Source organism: Bidens hawaiensis, unplaced genomic scaffold (assembly GCF_021521415.1).
Source record: "Bidens hawaiensis isolate Kalapana, Puna unplaced genomic scaffold, B.hawaiensis_p1.1 tig00018136_1, whole genome shotgun sequence".
Lineage (NCBI taxonomy): Eukaryota > Viridiplantae > Streptophyta > Magnoliopsida > Asterales > Asteraceae > Bidens > Bidens hawaiensis.
The window spans coordinates 394,852-414,089 of NW_027492741.1; the positions used below are offsets into that span (position 1 = coordinate 394,852).

The 19,238-nt window shown below is 37.1% G+C and overlaps 1 protein-coding gene and 2 pseudogenes across 2 annotated transcripts; all 3 read left to right on the forward strand.

Annotated features, from left to right (window-relative positions):
• Window positions 1–3,401: 3,401 nt before the first annotated feature.
• Window positions 3,402–11,065, forward strand: LOC143555499 (mediator of RNA polymerase II transcription subunit 33A-like). The gene is made up of 12 exons (XM_077045031.1): window positions 3,402–3,709; window positions 5,549–5,659; window positions 5,744–6,091; window positions 6,191–6,507; window positions 6,590–6,681; window positions 7,062–7,419; window positions 7,704–7,914; window positions 8,155–8,269; window positions 8,424–8,585; window positions 8,730–9,369; window positions 9,437–9,643; window positions 9,715–11,065. Exons 1-12 carry the CDS (start codon window positions 3,429–3,431, stop codon window positions 10,833–10,835), a joined length of 3,963 nt encoding a protein of 1,320 aa, XP_076901146.1. The 5' UTR covers window positions 3,402–3,428; the 3' UTR covers window positions 10,836–11,065.
• Window positions 11,066–14,050: 2,985 nt separating this feature from the next.
• Window positions 14,051–15,116, forward strand: LOC143555490 (EID1-like F-box protein 3 pseudogene; annotated as a pseudogene).
• A 1,455-nt stretch (window positions 15,117–16,571) lies between these two features.
• On the forward strand, window positions 16,572–18,082 carry LOC143555482 (putative sarcosine oxidase pseudogene; annotated as a pseudogene). Its single transcript, XR_013139216.1, has 2 exons — window positions 16,572–17,974; window positions 18,048–18,082. The product of XR_013139216.1 is annotated as a putative sarcosine oxidase pseudogene (transcript).
• The last annotated feature ends 1,156 nt before the right edge of the window (window positions 18,083–19,238 follow it).

Below are 19,238 nucleotides of genomic sequence, written 5' to 3' on the forward strand. Positions count from 1 at the left end.
GCATGTTTGGAATTGAGTTTGAAAAATGTTTATTTGCTTATTGGTGTTTTTAAAAAGCCAATAAGTTAAAATGTGTTTGGCGATCACAAAAAGCTTTCTTATTTTAGCTTTTTGAAAGGGTTAAAAAGCAGTTTTTCAAAAGTCCTAAATCCTGGCTTTTCAAAATGGGTTTTTGCAAAAGTCAATAACCTAATAAGCATTTTTCAAACTCAATTCTAAACACGCTCTTAGACTCGTAGCTTTTTGCAGTCCATATGAGTTGTATTGGTCTATATGAATTGTATAGATCTCTCGTATAAGTCTATATGAGTCATATATATACAATATGCCTTGTATAGACCTATACAAGGTGTATATGTACAATTATTATTATTTTTTAATCTTTGTTTAATTTTTTTTATAAGACCATGTTTTTGATTCATATAAAACTTTAAATAAAAAGGCACAGAATTTAAGAACTAATGAACAACATGAACGATCATGTTTTTCGTAAGTTGTTTAATTAGTATAGAAAAAAAACATGTACTTTTAAAAAGGAATATTTTCACTTATAAATTACGTGTCTTTATTTTATAATGCGCAATGTGAAATGCTATCTTAAATTTTGTGCTTTTATCAAACATTTTAATTAATTAAAAACAGGATGTTAGGCTTTTTTTAACAAAAAAAAAATAGAAAAATCGCGCTTATAGTATAGAGCTTGGAGTTTTTTAGTTGAAAAAATTTGGCTTAAAATAGCTAACATGGGGCTAGATCCTTTTGTTATTTAATAATCACTTGATTCGTATACCTTTGAGCTACATATAAATATTTGAGTAACAGTATTTGTAAAATTCTTTTAATTTTGTAAATTCAAATTAAAAATGATAAGTCCATAAATTCGGTTTGATTTGGTTTTAATTATATGCAAAACTAAAAAAACATAAAGTTCATTTTTTTACGTAAACATAAAACCTTATAATTGGTGTTTGTTTGGGTTCGGTTATTTCAATTTGACAATAGGTTGAGTTTGGGACCGGTCTAGATAATCTCAACCACGTACCCAATTATAAAAACCCCGTCAGGTATTTATCGAGTATCAGGTATACCCACATGTTTCAGGTATATACACGTTAATTTATTAAAAATATCCATCGAGTATGCCCGACACAAAACCCATCGGATTTTAACAATATATGATGTGAATTAAGCATTATATAGATACATAAACATGAAATAACAAATAATATGATACTTGTCAATCATGATTTGCAAATACGGAGGAACCGAGGTATGAGAGCATTCTCATCCAACCCCTTGTATTATGTGAGAAATGTTTTTATAATTTAGAGAGTGATTTAGAGTGTTGTGAGATAATAGTTTTTATATTTTAGAGAACTCAATGATTAGACTGTATATTTGAAAAACTATGTTCACCCTATAGATTTTTTTAATATATTTTGAAAGTAGTTGTGTGTGAATGAAATAAAATGGTAATGATAAAATTATAAAAAAATATTATTTAATTAAAAAGTATAGAGAAAATGTAATACGTTTTAGTATAATTTTTGATTTAATGATAGATAGTTGAATATGAATGCTAGAAATTAATTATTAATTAAAACTAAGATATGGAAAATTAGAAAGCGAAAAGTCATGGTCTCATTGATTGACTACTTTTCATGAGAGGAAACTAATAAGTAATTACTAATATAATATAGTTAGAATATTTTATTTTTTAATATATACCATATATATAAAAATATTTTGTCGGGTTTCTTGAGTATATAATCGGGTAAATGGGTCAATGTTATCAAGTAATCAAGTATAATAGGAATCCCAAAACCCGTGAAAAATTTTAAAACTAATCACAAACGTGTTCCAAACCCTAATAGAACGGGTTTCACCGACATTCTATCGTTTACACAACTACCTCTTATTCTTATTCCAAAAATAAATAAATAAATAAATAAATTTACACGTAACAACGATCATACCCATCTTCTCGTATAATTACTTACCCCCTGTGTATACCCGGCCTGCCTCCGTAGCAATGGCCACACCGAGTATTTAATTTTCTTATTATTACCCCTTGTCACACTCCAACGACGTTCATTCGTCTCATTGGGTATACCCGTAAATTCGGGTCAAACGCATGAGAAAACTTTCATTACAAATAAAACAATACGATGACTTGATAAAATATAGGTCAGCTTCGTTCATATATATTTAACACTAACTTTTACCCCCCGCATTACAAGGTTGTTTTATGTTATTCGTTTATAATATTTGTATATCTTATTAAATTTCAATTTTTTTAACTGTAAGGAAGTTAATAATGTAATTAAGATTTTATAATGAAATGATTTCATAAATAAATGAGATGTCATAACTCGTTTTAAAAGCTATATGAGTTTGATGAGACACATGGCTCGCTTATTTTTTTCACTATAAAATTGTTTATTAAGTATAAATATTATTTATTTTAAATAGGACACTACATTTTAGTATATTCCTATTTTTATAAGAATTTTCATAGCAAATATTTGATGAGATTGATTTTTAATTTAACGAGATACCATAACCAGCTTAAGGGTTAACTGAGTATGGTGAGTCCCATACCCTTGAATTCTGGTTAAATCCATTAGAACTTCGTTTACAAAATAAAACCATATGATGGCTAGGGTGCAAATGAGCCGAGCTGCTCGCGAGCTACTCGAGATCGGCTCGTTAAAAAGCTCGATCGAGTCGAGCCCGAGCTCATGCCTAAAAATAAGCTCGTTTAATAAATGAGCCCAAGCCCGAGCTTTACTTATCAAGCTCGAGCCGGCTTGCGAGCCTAAACGAGCCTGCCATTTATATAATTTTTCTAAAATATACATTTAATAATTATTAATTAATAAGTATAAATTTACGAAAAATAAAGAAAAATTACTAAATAATATATATTCTTTTATACATAAAATTATAATAGAAAAAAATATATAAAATAATTATAATTATATAAAAAATAATTGATAAATAGTAAACGAGCTAAGTCCAAGTCGAGCTCGGACTTCAAAATTCATTCATGAGCCGAACTTGAGCTTTGAAAATAGAGCTCGAAATGAGCCGAGCTCGAGCTCGAACTCTGTATAACTTAAACAAGCCGAGCTTGAGCTTAGTTAAGCTCGGGCTCGACTCAACTCGACTCGTTTGCACCACAAAGTAGCATACAACTAGAGAGCTATACATATATATATATATAAGATATATACCCGGACCGCCACCGTACCGTACTGGTAGCCACCGTTCATTTAATTCTCTTATTATTATTATTATTATTATTATTATTATTATTATTATTATCCAACGACCTTCATTCATTCATCTCTCTGCGATTACTCATATCGCTTTAAAACTCCTCATTCAAACTACCTACAAACCCTAGCTCCGGTACCGACCAAACCATGGCGGTTACGGTACCGGCGACCACGACTCTTTACGACGGCGTGATGGAAATGACGAAATCAGCTCAAAGCAAGAACGCGGACCCGTTGATGTGGGCCGTTGAGCTCTCGTCGAGCTTGTTATCGGCTGGAGTGTCCATGCCGTCAACTACGGTGGCTGAATTGCTGGTGGAGCATATCTGTTGGGCGAATAATGTGCCGATTGCCTGGAAGTTTTTGGAGAAGGCCTTGTCCATTAGAGTTGTTCCGCCTATGTTCGTTCTCGCGCTGCTGTCGAACAGGTTATTATTATTATTATTATTATTATACTGTTAGGGCTGTGTAATAGTTAATGCAGGTTTTGTTTGTGGTTATACTGATTCAATTGATTTTATTGTTATTATTATTATTATTATTATTATACTGTTAGGGCTTTGTAATAGTTAATGCTTTTGAGTTGTGATATAAGTAGTTTGAGTGTATTCTATAAGGACAATTAGACAGTTTAGTAGCTTGAATTTTTGAAGTTTGAATGTTGATTGTGATATTAGTACTTTGAGTCTACCGCCAATGCTTGTTCTCGTGCTGTTGTCGAACAGGTTTTCCTCGTGGTTATACTGATTCAATTGATTTTATTGTTAGGGCTGTGTAATAGTTGATGCTTTTGAATTGTGATATTAGTTGTTTGAGTGTATTCTATAAGGATAATTAGACAGTTTAGTAGCTTGAATATTGGAAGTTTGAATGTTGATTGTGATATTAGTACTTTTGAGTGTACCACCAATGCTTGTTACATGTTTTGCTCGTGGTTACTGATTCAATTGACATTGGTATTATTGTGTAATAGTTGATGCTTTTGAATCGTGATATTAGTATTAATACTACAAGGACAATTAGACAGTTTAGTAACTTGAATTTTGGAAGTTTGAATGTTGATTGTGATATTAGTACTTTGAGTGTACCGCCAATGCTTGTTCTCGCGCCAATGATTGTGTTATTAGTACTTTGAATAATGTGCCAATTGCGTGGAAGTTTTTGGAGAAGGCGTTGTCGATTGGAGTTGTGCCGCCTATGCTCGTTCTCGCGTTGTTGTCGAACAGGTTTTGTATTGTTTGTGGTTATACTGATTCAATTGATTTTGTAATTACTGGTTAATTGTTTATAGGTGTGTAATTAGTGCATGTGATATTAGTACTCTGAGTGTATATTACAAGGACAAGTAGATAGTTTAGTAATTTGAATTGTGTAAGTTTGAATGTGAGAATTAGAAGTGAATTCTTATCCATTTATTTATTTATTTGGTATTTAGGTAGGTAATATTTTGTAATGAAACTAGGTTTATGCATAGTTGTCGCGCAAGGCACAAAGGTTGGGCCCTGGGTTTAGGTGTAGCACACTTATAAAGCGAGGGTCCGAGATAAGTAAGGTGCATAGCGTAGCATTCCGGGGTTTTAGACATGCTTTAGGCTTTCTTTAGGGCTATTTTAGGCCCATTTTGTATGTTTCAGACCAGTTTGTCGGGAATTTTGCCGGATTTTTTCATGATTGGAATAGAATCTCAGCAGAATCTGATCAAAATCTGACCGAAATCTTGCCATAGGTTGCCTGATCGTTTGGATGGCAGTGGGGCACTTTCTCTGTGCCTCGTCTCGCCTGAGGGTCTAGACGCATGCCCAAAGGGATTTTGAGAACATAGGGTTTATGAAAGTGTTTCTGGATGGGCTATGCTTGATGTTGTAATAATCACCTGTGGTGATGGTGAGCATGTCTAGCAAATCTGATTTTGATTATTTAACAAGGGTGTATAATAGTATAAGTTGTTTTACTATATTCTTTGATAACCAGTTTTACTCTAGTTGTTGATGTAAAGTTGATTATTTAAGCCTAAAAAGAAGACAAAAGTAGGTTATTCAATAAATAATTAGATATTTAAGTTGATTTGTACATCTTACTGCTTAGATGTATGGTTTACTATCAAGCTTGGAGAAGAACATGCAGGTACCTTTAAGAGGTAGGGTTTTATAATTGGTGGTATCTGTAATGTTGTGTTTACAGTTTGCATAATATGTAGTAAAAGGTTCTTGTACAGTGTATTTATTGTTAAGTATTATTGCTTGATTCAATTGTTTTTGGTTATCTAGAGTAATCCCAAGTCGAAGACGCCATCCTGCTGCCTACAGGCTTTTTTTGGAGCTCCTTAAAAGACACATTTTTCCTTTGGCTTCTGAAATTAACGGTCCAAATTATCACAAGTAAGATTCTTATCTCCATTTGGTTTGGGAGCTTGAAAATATACTTGAACATAGTAAGAATGACATTCTTTTATGCAATTGCAGGATCATGGAATCTATAGATGACACTCTTCACCTCAACAAGATATTTGGTTTTGAATCCAGTGAACCTGGGCTTGTTTTGGTTGAATTTATATTTTCTGTGGTGTGGGAGCTACTTTACGCCTCACTCGATGATGAAAACTTGCTGGAACTAGTGCCTGAAAAGACATCCCCATGGCCAATCAAATCAGTGGACATGGATATCGATGATCATAATAATTATGGAGAGCATAAAATTGATTATCATCAGGGGCTGTACAAGATGAATACCATAACAGCCATTGAGATAATTGGAGAAATTTTCCGTGATAAAGTAACTTCCAGAATTCTGCAATTGGCACGTCGGAATATGTAAGGAAGAAGTGCCAAAATATGTTACTGTGTTATATTAGTTTGGCTCTTTTCTTGATTATATGGTTAACTTGAATAACCTCTAATCTATACTTTTAGGCCTGCACATTGGGGATCTTTTATGCATCATTTGAGGCTGCTTGTAGGGAACTCGACAGCTTTAAGAAATTCAAAAGATATTACTCCTGAGGCCCTTTTGCAGTTAACATCAGATAATCGTGTACTAATGTCTAAGGAATGTAAAGCATCATCCTTGCAACAGTTTCATGCAGTAATGGCTTCTGGGTCACTTATATCATCTGCAGGGCCAGGGCAAAGTTATGGTGCTAGCCGTTTGCTTCCACTTGATTTATTTCTTGAAGACACTATGGATGGATACGTAGTGGCTACTACCAGTGCAGCTGAAACTCTTACCGGTACAAAATTTTATTTTAAGTTTCACATATATAAATTTTTTTCACTTGAAATGTCATTTAAGCAAATGGATTTGTATTTCAGATCTCCTGAAAGCTCACCAGGCAATTACTCAGGCCTCTTGGCAGGACACTTTTCTTGGCTTATGGATTGCAGCTTTGCGGCTTGTACAAAGGGTAAAAATGCATAAAAGTCCATAATTTATCTATAAATAGGATATATGTATCTAATATAAGTGTGTATGTATATATGTGGCCGTGTGTGTTGTCAGGATCAAATGAGAAACAAAATATTCGTGAGGAGCAAACTGATTTACTATTTTTAACATTGATTCAACAATTTTATGAATCTGCTCCAATATATACGTTTGCAAATTAAAGTTAATAATTAGTGAATCGTTTTTTGTTTCACGTTCTCCATAAATAAATTTTTTTCTCACTGGATTCTAAGCCTATATACGCATGTTTGTATCTATATGTAGACACATTTATGTACTATGTACACACATATATAACACACAACATGTTTTTTCTTTTCTTTTTACTTGGTTCTTTAGGAAGGGGAAGCTGCTGAGGGTCCAGTACCTCGCCTTGATACATGTTTATGCCTGCTATTATGCACAACAACTCTTGCAGTTGGTAATATTATTGATGAAGAGAACGCTTTGCTTGAGGAAAAGGATCATAAACATATGCATCATGGGAATGAAACACAGGTTCTTGGAAACTGTCGCAAAAGCCTAGTTGCTAGTTTACAACAATTGGGTGATTTTGAAGGTTTATTGACTCCACCACCATTAGTTATTTCTATAGCAAACCAAGCAGCTGCAAAAGCTATTTTGGTTGCCTCCGGTATATCTGTTGGAAGTGGTTTTCTTGATGGTGTTACTTTAAATGATATGCCAAACACTTGTGGTGAGTAATCTTTCATGCCTAAATTTATAACTCATAAAACCTTGTAAGTCATTTCAATTAAACATTACACTTATCGAGGTCTTCTATCTTTATCTTGCATCAAGATTAAAGGTGGCCGATTTACTTATAAATGGGTTAATTAGGGTTATGTTTTTACTAATTAGTCAAAGGATTAAAAAGATTGTTTCAAATAATTAGTTATATTATTGTTATGTAGTTATGGATTGTCGTTTAAGGATTGATATCAGTAACATTAGTAAGTCCAATACTTCTTTTATTTGCAGCCGGAAACATGAGACATCTTATCGTAGAAGCTTGTATCGCAAGGAATCTGTTAGACACATCAACATATTTATGGCCCGGGTATGTCAAGGGCCATAGTAACCAAATACCTCGTACCATTTCCGGGCAAACGCCAGGCTGGTCAACATTGATGAAGGGGTCTCCTTTGACTTCTCAAATGATGCATGTTTTGGTTTCTACACCAGCTTCAAGGTATGCTCACCCTTTGTTTTGAAAGTATTGATTGTATGTTTTAACCCTATGTAATTTTAACTTATGAACGAGATCAATAGTTATGTTACTTTGTATTATACTATTTTGTTGCATTTTCAGCAGACAGTATGCATGACTATTGACTACCATGTTAATAACTGAACATATAGGCTTGTGTAATATTATTAATTTTTAAGTTGTGGTTAGCTACTGAATTTTAGCTTTTGGATTGAATGGAAGCTTAGCAGAAGTTGAGAAAATATACGGAATTGCAATCAATGGCTCAGAAGAAGAGAAGATTTTTGCTGCAACTGTCCTATGTGGAGCATCACTAACTCGCGGATGGAATATACAGGTGATTATTTCTCGCTCATGGATTTTTGTTCACACTTTTGCACATGTACATTTTAGTAGTTTACACAATCTGCTCGACTTGCCTAGTTTGCTACCTTTATTTCTTGAGCCCTTACTTTTTGAAATTTAAACCCTTTTGTTGAAAATGTTTACAGGAACATACTGGATTTTTCATTATTAAGCTGTTATCACCTCCAACGCCGGTGGATTATTCAGGGAATGAGAGCCATTTGATTGTTTATGCTCCTCTATTAAACGTTCTTCTTATGGGAATATCATCTATCGACTGTGTTCAGATCTTTTCTTTACATGGTTTGGTAAGTAAACTTTTGTTTAAGCTCTCTTTTATATTCCCGTGCTCATTATTATAATATTCTTGCACTTATTTGTCTTGTGTTTGGGTCAGATTTCTCAACAATATATTGAAAGTAAGCTATCTAATGCATACGTTATTTTTACAGGCTCCACATCTTGCTGGTGTATTAATGCCCATATGTGAGGTGTTTGGCTCATGTTCACCCACCACCGTTTCTTGGACTCTCCCAAACGGGGATCGTATGTCTCCTCTTTCTGTATTCTCAAACGCGTTTATTCTCCTTTTAAAACTTTGGAGATTTCACCAGCCACCTCTTGAAAATATGATGGGTGATGTCACCCCCGTAGGATCTCAACTAAACCCCGAATTCCTCTTGCTAGCACGTAACAATCCACTTAACAACCAAAAAACCCGAAGAGGACATTTCAGTAATTTGTCATCCTCAGAACCAATATTCCTGGATTCCTTCCCAAAGTTAACATTTTGGCACCGACAGCACCAAGTGTGCATGGCTTCAACTTTATCTGATCTTAAACCTGGTACTTCCGTCTACCAGATTTTTGATGCGCTTTTGAGTATGATGTTTAGAAATGTTAATAAAGTCGGTCAGTCGTTGAGTCATTCTGCTTCTGGAAGTAGCGGTTCGTGTGGGCCCATACCCGAGGATTGTGCTAATCGACTTAATCTTCCCGCTTGGGAGATTCTAGAAGCTGTTCCTTTTGTGCTTGATGCTGCGTTGACCGCTTGTGCACATGGAAAACTGTCTCCCCCTGAACTTATTACAGGTTTGTATTTTCATATTCTACAACATAATAGTGAAAATATCTGATTATTTGTTGTGAATAATAACAGGACTCCGAGAACTTGCTATTTTTCTTCCTGCTTCAATGGCAACTATTGTAAGTTATCTTTCAGCAGAAACAACACGTGGTCTCTGGAAACCAGCATCTATGAACGGGACCGATTGGCCAAGTCCCGCAGCCAATTTAGCCATGGTCGAGAATAACATAAATAAAATATTATCTGCCACTGGAGTCGATGTTCCAAGTCTTTCTGCAGGTACAGCTTTTTATAAAATTACCCTTTTTTGGCTTTTCAGAGTTTATAGTATTTTATATTATTTTTTGCAGGGGGGACCACCCCAACTCTTCCTTTGCCCCTAGCTGCCCTTGTAAGCCTCACAATCACCTACAAAGTTGACCGAGTCTCCGAATCTGTTCTAAACTTAGCCGCCCCGGCCCTAAACACTCTTGGTGCGAGCTGCCCGTGGCCCTGCATGGCCATCATCTCTTCACTGTGGGCCCAAAAAGCCAAACGTTGGACTGATTACCTTGTTTTCTCCGCATCACGAACCGTCTTCCACCACAACAATAACGCGGTGGTCCAGCTTCTTAGGATGTGTTTTAAATCAGTCATCACTCAACCGCCCTCTTTTTCGGGCGGTTGTGTCGGTGGTCTTCTTGGTCATGGGTTCGGGTCCAACAGCTCAGGCGGGATGTCTCCTGTGGCCCCTGGTATTCTCTACTTACGGGTCCACCGTAGTGTTGGAGATGTCATGTTCATGACTGAAGAAATCGTGTCACTGTTAATGCATACGGTTAAAGATATCGTGTCAACCGATGTACCGGTTGAAAAACTTAAAAAGTCAAATGGGCTCGTGATGAGATACGGTGAGGTTTCTTTATCCGCAGCCATGGGTCGTATCAAACTAGCAGCTTCACTAGGGGCGTCGTTAGTTTGGATAACTGGCCGGTTAAATTTAATACAATCTTTAATCAAAGAAACACTACCCTCGTGGTTCATATCTGGTCATAAATCGGATCAAAGTAAAGGTGATTCGGGCGGGATGATCGGGATGCTAATGGGTTACGCGTTGGCATACTTCGCGGTCCTTTCCGGGGCGTTTGGTTGGGGCGTGGAGCCTGTTTCTTTGTGTTGTAAAAAACGGCCCGTTATTCTTGGGGCCCACTTGGAGTTCATGGCGAGTGCACTTGACGGGAAGATTTCACTCGGGTGCAATAGAGCCACATGGAGGGCTTATGTGTCGGGTTTTGTGAGCCTGATGGTGACGTGTGCGCCAAAGTGGGCCACAGAGGTTGACGTGACGGTTTTGAAGAGGTTAAGCAAGGGTTTAAGGAAGTGGGATGAGGAAGAATTGGCTTTGACCCTTCTTGAGATCTCGGGAGTGAGTGCGATGGGTTCGGCTGCTGAAATGATTATTGAATCTTCGGGTTATAGTGTTCTTATATAAGTTAATCGGTGATTCGTGAGGTAGGTTTAATATGTGTACATATAAGCGGGCTTCGGCTTTCTATTCCCAGATATTTGCAGCCAATATGACAACACACCGAACAGATCGTTAGTTAAATTTATTACAAACAGTAACATCGACATGTTTTTCACTAGTTTCTAAACCGAACTAGAAACTAAACTCGTATGTTGCGTGTATACTACTCGAGCCAGGATGTTGCTCGACAAGTCGCTTGTGTTAGCAGTTCTGTAGGTTTTGTATGTTATTATTATTATTATTATTATTATGAAAATCAAATTACAAGATAACAATATCATAGTCATTGTAGTGTAAAATAATACTTGCAAGAAAATAAGTTGGTTTATGAGTCAATGAGCGAGCTACTCGAGTTAACTCAATTCGAGCTTTTATACGAAAAAGCTACCTTCGGGTTGAACTCAACTCAGACATTGATACAAATTGCTGAGCGTAGATGTGCACAAACTGGATATTTTTAGGAACCGGAACTAGGGGCGAGGTCAACAAAAGTCAAAACTGGGTCGGGTAGGAACATGTTCTGGATATAGTCAGCTATTTGACAGAGTCTTGACCGGGTTTTTTGGGGTTTATTCCGGATTTCGAGTAGGGTCGGGCGGACTTTGCCCGGGTATTTCTGGTTTTCTTTCCAGTGGGTTTGGGTCGGTTCCAGTTCTGGGTAGTTGGGTACGGCTCCAGGAAGAAATCTGTACCAAGTCATACCCGCGGGTCAGGTATTATGGAACCGGTTTCGGGTCAGGTCTGAAATCAGGTATTTTGTGCGCCTTCAGAGCGTGAGTCAAATTGGCTTCAGTTCTGAACGAGTTAGCTTACGTAGGCCGATAAATGAATCATGAGCTATTTTAGCTTTGCCACACACCCATCTCGATAACTGAAGGTGGCAAAAATGCCATGAGTAACTTTTAAGGACACTGTATGGGTAAACACATGTTCTTCTTTAGCAGAGCTGTACTGTTTGAAACTTGCTTCTATAAGATTTTTATACTTTTTTAAAGACAATTTACGCAGCAGAAATTGCAATTTTCCAATATCATCGTAGAAATATATGTCGCGAGCCAATCGATTATCACTATTTTGGTACCCAAGGCTAAGATTTTGGTTGTGAAAAGTTAGGTGTATCTAACTATTCTATTTTCTATGGTCGACACTAAAAACCACCATTAAAAGCATCCTAGTTTTGGGATTTTTAAATACCTGTCATTCATAATACATTAATATAATCATAATTTTAAAATGCCAAAATGAAGTTATCATCATTATGATGGTTTATGACTCTTTTTTTTAGTGAGATATTGAAATAATGTTCATAATATATTAATAAAAAATATATTCTTTTAAAAACTACAATCAAATATATATAATTCTCCTATTGTCAATAATTAACAGTTTCTACTTTCTATTACATTTTTCCTTTGGAAATATTCCATTTGCATTTAGTCTTATAAGTTGAAACCAAAGCTTAGTTATAAATAAAACCATTTAAAATACCAGTCTCTTTAAAATCAGATCCGCAAACACAAAGCTTTATACAATGGTGGATCTTGAAGACATAATATGGTGAACTACATGATCTTAAACAATAATTTAAATGCACCAGACTTAATATATATAAACTTTTTTTTTGGTTGATATTTTCAAAAATATTACACCATTAAGCGAAAAAGTTGAGTGGGCAAAGAATCACCCATGATACTTGTACCACCCTAAACAAATTGTACATAAGCTATAACTATACCAAACATGTTTTGAACTTTTCATTTAAAAAAAAAATCCTATAAAATCCTATAAGACCTATGGGGGCGTTTTGCGTCATGTAGTGTCACGTCATCGTGTGAGCTTTTTTACAATACAGTGGTGTAGCCGTGCAGTGAATGAAGTCCCTTCAAATCATTACCTTATTATTAATTTATATAAAAAAAACAAAAAACAAAAAAAACTGTTACCTCTTCCCCTCTTCCGACGCTTAGTAGGAAGCGCTCTCCTTCCAACACGCCCACAAAGGACGGTGGTCTCACACGTTTTGGGACTTTTTGAACAGACAAAATGCCCAACTACACCCAGTCTAATAATCTATACTACATTATTACCAACATCATCTATATCAAGTAAATAATAAAAACAACACAACCACCTAGAAACAATGAAACATGTCAAACCAAATCAAGGTACAACAAATATCTCAAACATCCAAACACAAAACACCACCAACCTAACTTTCTTTCTCACAAACATCCAACAATCAAAATATCCCAATCAAAACAACAATAAAAAGATATTCTCTTTTCCATACCAAGTCACTCCCAATACGTGTCCACCACCTCACACCACCACGTGTCCCACATCACCAAATATCTATCTCAAACCACCCTTATCACCCTCCACGTTACTCCCTACAAATCTTTTCGAGCAACCAACTTTTATAACACATCTTATGGGACACGTGGCTCATCACTTATTTAAACTCCACGTGTATATGTATATCCAATTGTATCACTCCACGTTATTATGTATCTGTAACGGAATCGGTTGTCTAATTATCACCTGACACGTACATAACCCCCACTATAAGACTCATGCACCTATATATATAGGATTGTTACCCTTAACTGAATCCGGTTCAATTTAGTCATTCAAAACCCTAATTAACAATCCGTTCAATTTGATGGTAAATTTCGCCGGAGAGTTGCCGGAGATCCAACACATTAATAGAATCAGTTCAATTTGATTCTCAGTTTCGCCATTGACCGGTGAAAACAACAGATTCAGCTCAAATTGATACTCAATTTCGCCGTTGACCGGAGATTCAATAGAATCAGTTCAAGTTGATTCTCAATTTCGCCGGAAAAATAATAGTCAGTTCAAATTGATAATCAATTTCGCCGTTGACCTGAGAAATCAACAGATTCGGCTTTAGTTGATACTCAATTTCGCCGGAGATCTGTGAAATCAATAGATTCAGCTCAAATTAATCCTCATTTTCTCCGGAAAATAACAGAATCAGTTCAAATTCATCTTCAATTTCGCCGGAAAATAACAGAATCAGTTCAAATTCATCTTCAATTTCGCCGGAAACAACTGAATACGTTCAATTTGATCGTCAATTTCGCCGGAAACAACAGATTCAGCTCAATTTCGCCGGAAAATAACAAAATCAAATTTCGCCGGAAACAACTGAATCAGTTCAATTTGATCGTCAATTTCGCCGGAGATTGTAAAAAAACAACTGATTCAGCTCAAATTGAACCTCAATTTCGCCGGAGATCGAAGAAAACAACAAAATCAGTTCAAATTGACACTCAATTTCACCGGATAATCGAAACGACAACAGAACCGGTACCAATGAGTGCGAATCAGAACCAGCGAGTGCGATTAAACTCATCAACCGGCGGTGGCTCCGGTTCAGCAACCGGTTCACACGAACCGGACTTCTTCAACGAACGAGTGTTACTATTAGTAATGGAGTCAATGAACTGGGACGTGAAAGTCCTCTGCCGTACGGCCTCAGTCTGCCGTCGCCTTCGCGCCATGGCAAAACGCTTATTATGGCGCGAACTTTGCTTATTCCGCGCGCCGCGGATAACCGAGTCGTTATCCAACGGCGTGAATAGCAGCCGCATTTCCGGCGGCTGGCCGGCTCTAGCCAAATTATTATTTTACTGTGGCGGGTGTGACTCGAGCCGGAATTTTGTCATGAGCCGGTCTAAACCGGGTCACTTTGTGACCGAGTCCCGGTTTTCGAAAACATCCGGTCGAAGTTTTTTAATGAAACGGTGTCGTAGTGACTTATTGTTTGTTAGTGACCCGTGTGAGCATCGGTTAGGTGATTTAGAGGATGACTTGGGTGTGTTTCGAGGGGTATTTCGGGGATTTCGGGAGTCGATGACACGTGCGTGTTTGATAGCGAGACAAGTGGCGTTGGAAGAGAGTGAGAGGTGTCCGTATTGTGGGGCACGTGTGTGGAGCATGACGTCGGCCGGGTTGGTCCTGAGGAACGCGGCGAAGAGGCTTGGGTCTCATGACGGCGCGTTGGAGTATTTTGTTTGTGTCAATGGGCACTTACATGGCACGTGTTGGCTTGCGCCGTTGTCGTCGGATGAAGGGAATGGGAGGGATGAGGTGGGAGGGAATAATGGTGGTGGTGGTGGTGGTGATGATGGGACGGGGAATAGCTCGGATGAGTTTTTTGATGATCGGACGGCTAGAAATGGTTTTCGAAATGATGGATCGAATGGTCATAACACTTGATCCGCGAGCAGGGATAGGGATGGGCATTTGGTACTGAAATACCGTTACCAGTATCCATACAGTATTGGTAGTTGGTAGCAACTTTTTTTTAAATTCGGTATTGGTATTTTAGATATTGTTACCGTCTGGAAAATAGATACCAAATATCCTACGTAAGAAAATACTGGTAGCGTCTGAAAAAATGGATACTAAATATTGTACGGTTCTATCGGTCAATGCTGGTACCCATTACAAAATTTTCAATCCCTATATGGTATCGGTATTTTCGGTACCAGTACGGTACTATATGTGTATGGCACCGAAAACACCGATGACATAGAGATGAAATTTTTGTAATTGGTACTGGTGTTGGCCGATAGATACAGTATGATATTCGATACTTACTTTTTCAGAAATTAGCTATCAGTATTTTCTTTGCTGGTCGTGCTGGTTCGGTACCAATTTCATCCCTTTCGGCGGAGTGCATGTTACGTTATTTTGTTGTACCGTACAAGATAAATTTAGTCAGATTCTGTTGTAGTTGATTTCATTTGAGTGTGTGTTGTGTTACTATGAGGTATTGACTATTGAGGTTGAGACCTAGGATTGTAGTACATCAAACGCTTGTATTCCATTTTGTGTACCATTTGACTCTTATTATGTGTTGTTGACTCCTGTTTTTAATTTCTTTTTTGCATATATGTTTGTAGCTTCCAATTTTACATATGGTAAAAATAATAAGCTAATTGGATTTTAATAATTAAAATTTTTGTCGTATGTATTAGTAGGGATTAATTCTAATTCAAAACGTGTTTATAAACAGTCTTTAACTAGAAGTGCAAAAAACCCAAACACAGAACCGGACCCGAAAAAAACCCGGAACCGGGTTTTTTTATCCGGGTTTTTAATACTCGAACTCGTACCTGACCCTACTCCTAGGGTACAGATAGAGTATGCATTTCAGTACCAAAACCCATACCCGGAACCGGAATTTCCAATATCCGAAATTACCCGAAAAATACCTCTAAAACATGCATTTCCTTAAAAAATCCAAATATATGCCACAAAAAAAACCCGAAAATATGGTTTTTTTTAATACCCGAAAACAGGGTATTAAAATACCCGGTATTTGAATACCCGGTTCCATACCTTACCCGGGCCAGATACATATAAATGGGTTTTAGAAACAATACCCGAACCCGACTTGGGTATTTCAATACCCGATTTTCCAAACCATTCATACCTGAATCCAATTTCATACCCACAAAGGCCCAAACCGAGTATTTAAAAAACCCTATATTTGTGTCTTAACTTTAAACTCATTTTATTTGGATGACAATAATAGTGGATTAGCCCAACATGTTGGCCCATTAGATCCTTGTACATTAGCACACCACCTTTAAACTATGACTATGAAGTACATGAACCACGTGCACATAGATCCTAGTCATCACAACATCAGTAACGATAAACATCTATCTGTTATTTGTCCCCATCAAAAATGCCAAATCTACCCCTCACTATATTCTATATTCTATATTCAACTTCAACTAAACAAACAAGTCACAACTCACAAGTGTTCCATTTTACTCCTTAGAACCTTAATAAATCTTGTACACAACATGGACAATTCAATCCAGTTCGATGTAATAATAATCGGAGCCGGCGTAATGGGCAGCTCAGCCGCGTACCAATCCGCCAAAAGCGGCCACAAAACTTTACTCCTCGAACAATTCGACTTCCTACACCATCGCGGGTCATCCCACGGCGAATCCAGAACAATTCGAGCCACTTACCCCGAATCCTACTACCCGCCATTGGTCATAGAGTCCGAACGCCTATGGAAACTAGCCGAGTCAGAAATCGGGTATAATGTGTTTTTCAAAACACAACAACTTGATTTAGGTCCAGCTGATGACTCGTCCCTCGTGTCGGTTATTAACACTTGTAAAGTTAATAATATTGTTCATAGGGTTTTGGATTGTCACGAGGCGAAAAATAGTTTTGGAGTGAATGTCCCGGATGAGTGGGTTGCGGTTGTGACCGAGCTTGGAGGCGTTTTGAAGCCTACGAAGGCGGTTGCGATGTTTCAAACGCTTGCGGTTAAGTATGGGGCTTTGGTTAAGGATAATATGGAAGTGATTAGTATTGGTAATGATAATATTAGAGGTGGGGTTTTGGTTAGTAGTAAGTTAGGGGTTAAGTTTTGGGGTAAAAAGTGTATTGTTACCGCGGGTGCGTGGGTTAGTAAGTTAGTTAAAGCGGTTACGAATGCGGGTGTGATTTTGCCTATAAAGGCAGTTGAGACATATGTGTTTTATTGGAGGGTTAATGAAGGTAAAGAGGTTGATTTTGATTTTAATATAGAGTCCGGTTTTCCATCGTTTGCAAGTTATGGTGAGCCGTATATTTATGGGACGCCGGTGTTGGAGTACCCGGGTTTGATTAAAATAGCGGTTCATGGTGGGCGGGAATGTGATCCGGATAATAGGACATGGGGGGGTTCGGTTATGCCGGTTATGACGGTTATTGAGCATTTGAAGAAATGGATCGGGTTAACGTTTGGGGACCGGGTTGATTGGGAAGGGGGGCCGGTTATGAGTCAGTCGTGTTTGTATTCGATGACACCGGATGAGGATTACATTATTGATTTCTTGGGTGGTGAGTTTGGGGAAGATGTGGTGGTTGCGGGTGGGTTTTCGGGTCATGGGTTCAAGATGGCTCCGGTTGTGGGGCGGGCGTTGGTGGATTTGGCTATCGAAGGAAAGGCGGCTGCGGTTTATGGTGATGAAGGGTTTAAGTATTTTAAGATTGGGAGGTTTGAAGGGAATCCTAGAGGGAATGTTAAAGGTTTTGAAGACCAGGTTCGTCTTCGGTAAGTTACGGTGGACGGTGTCGATTTTTGCCATCCCGCACCCCACTTCCTCATTAATCGATACTGTCCACCCTAAGAAGGTACTTATCTAGTTTTTATATATTTGCATTGGGATTTATTAATTTAAAAAATAAAAGAAAATATTTATTTACATTGTTCTTTGATTTGATGGATTTATTTTTATTGTATTGTAATAATTTTTTATTTATGTATTTGTTTTATATAAAATTTTGTTTCTTTGTATAAAATATTGCTTTATTGTAGTTGAAGCATGTAACGCGTTTAATAGAACCTCGTGTTGCCATGGGAACACCACCCCGCTCTCTCGTAGAGTTACACTAACCAATCTCATCGAGTGTATGCTTCGGTTCTCGTTCAATAGGTCAAAATGTTATGATTCACGACTAGCCCATCAGTCCATACCGAACAATTTGATAAAAGGGTCAAAACTCATACCCAAACAAGTACCGGTGGTTGGAGGCACACAAAAAACCCGAACCCTAAACCATTCCAAAAAAAAACCCGAAACTAGTTTTTTTTTTTATATTCGGGACCGGGTTTTTCCAATACCCGAAATACTCAATCTATAAACGAAATTAAGCGAAAAATACCCAAAAAATACCTCAAAAAAGTGCAATCAATTGAGAAACCCAATCTATACCTGAAAAAAAGTCCAAAAAAAATCGATTTTTTCAATACCCGAAAATAGAGTATTCAAATAAAAACTAAAAAATAGGGTTTCTCTACCCGTAAATAGGGTATTCAAATACCCGGTTTTAAAATACACAGTTCTATACCCAAACCCGACCCAGACCTTGCCAATACCCGAATTTTCAATATCGGTCATACCCGGAACCGAGTATTAAAAAAACTCAATTTGTGCACAACTAGTAGTTTTAAACATGTAGCATCCAAGTAACTATGAAAAAAGATATAATAAAAACACTTTTAACTTATAAACCAACAAACATAACCAACATGTACAAGCAATATCAAAGTTTCAAGTAAACAATTCCCAACAATTAACTAATAAAACATCCAACAATTTGGCTAACACATGAATGACAGACAGACAGACAGACAACATCTGATAATAAACCTTACAAAAATGAAAAAAGAACCACATGATGATGAAGTTACAGTAGCTTTGACTGCATCCTGAACTGTATTATGCATTTACAAAGGAAGAATTTATGCATCTTGATTTCATGAAAACTGTTAAAAGACTGTTGTTTGATGCATGCAATAGGCTGTGTTCTTCTAGAAGA

Bases quoted from the DNA above. Each gene is read 5' to 3' on its own strand.
- LOC143555499 (XM_077045031.1), top strand. From the start codon at position 3,429: ATGGCGGTTACGGTACCGGCGACCACGACTCTTTACGACGGCGTGATG. The intron at 3,710-5,548 runs GTTATTATTATT...TTGGTTATCTAG, and splicing joins CTCGCGCTGCTGTCGAACAG to AGTAATCCCAAGTCGAAGAC. The intron at 6,508-6,589 runs GTACAAAATTTT...TTTGTATTTCAG, and splicing joins TGCAGCTGAAACTCTTACCG to ATCTCCTGAAAGCTCACCAG.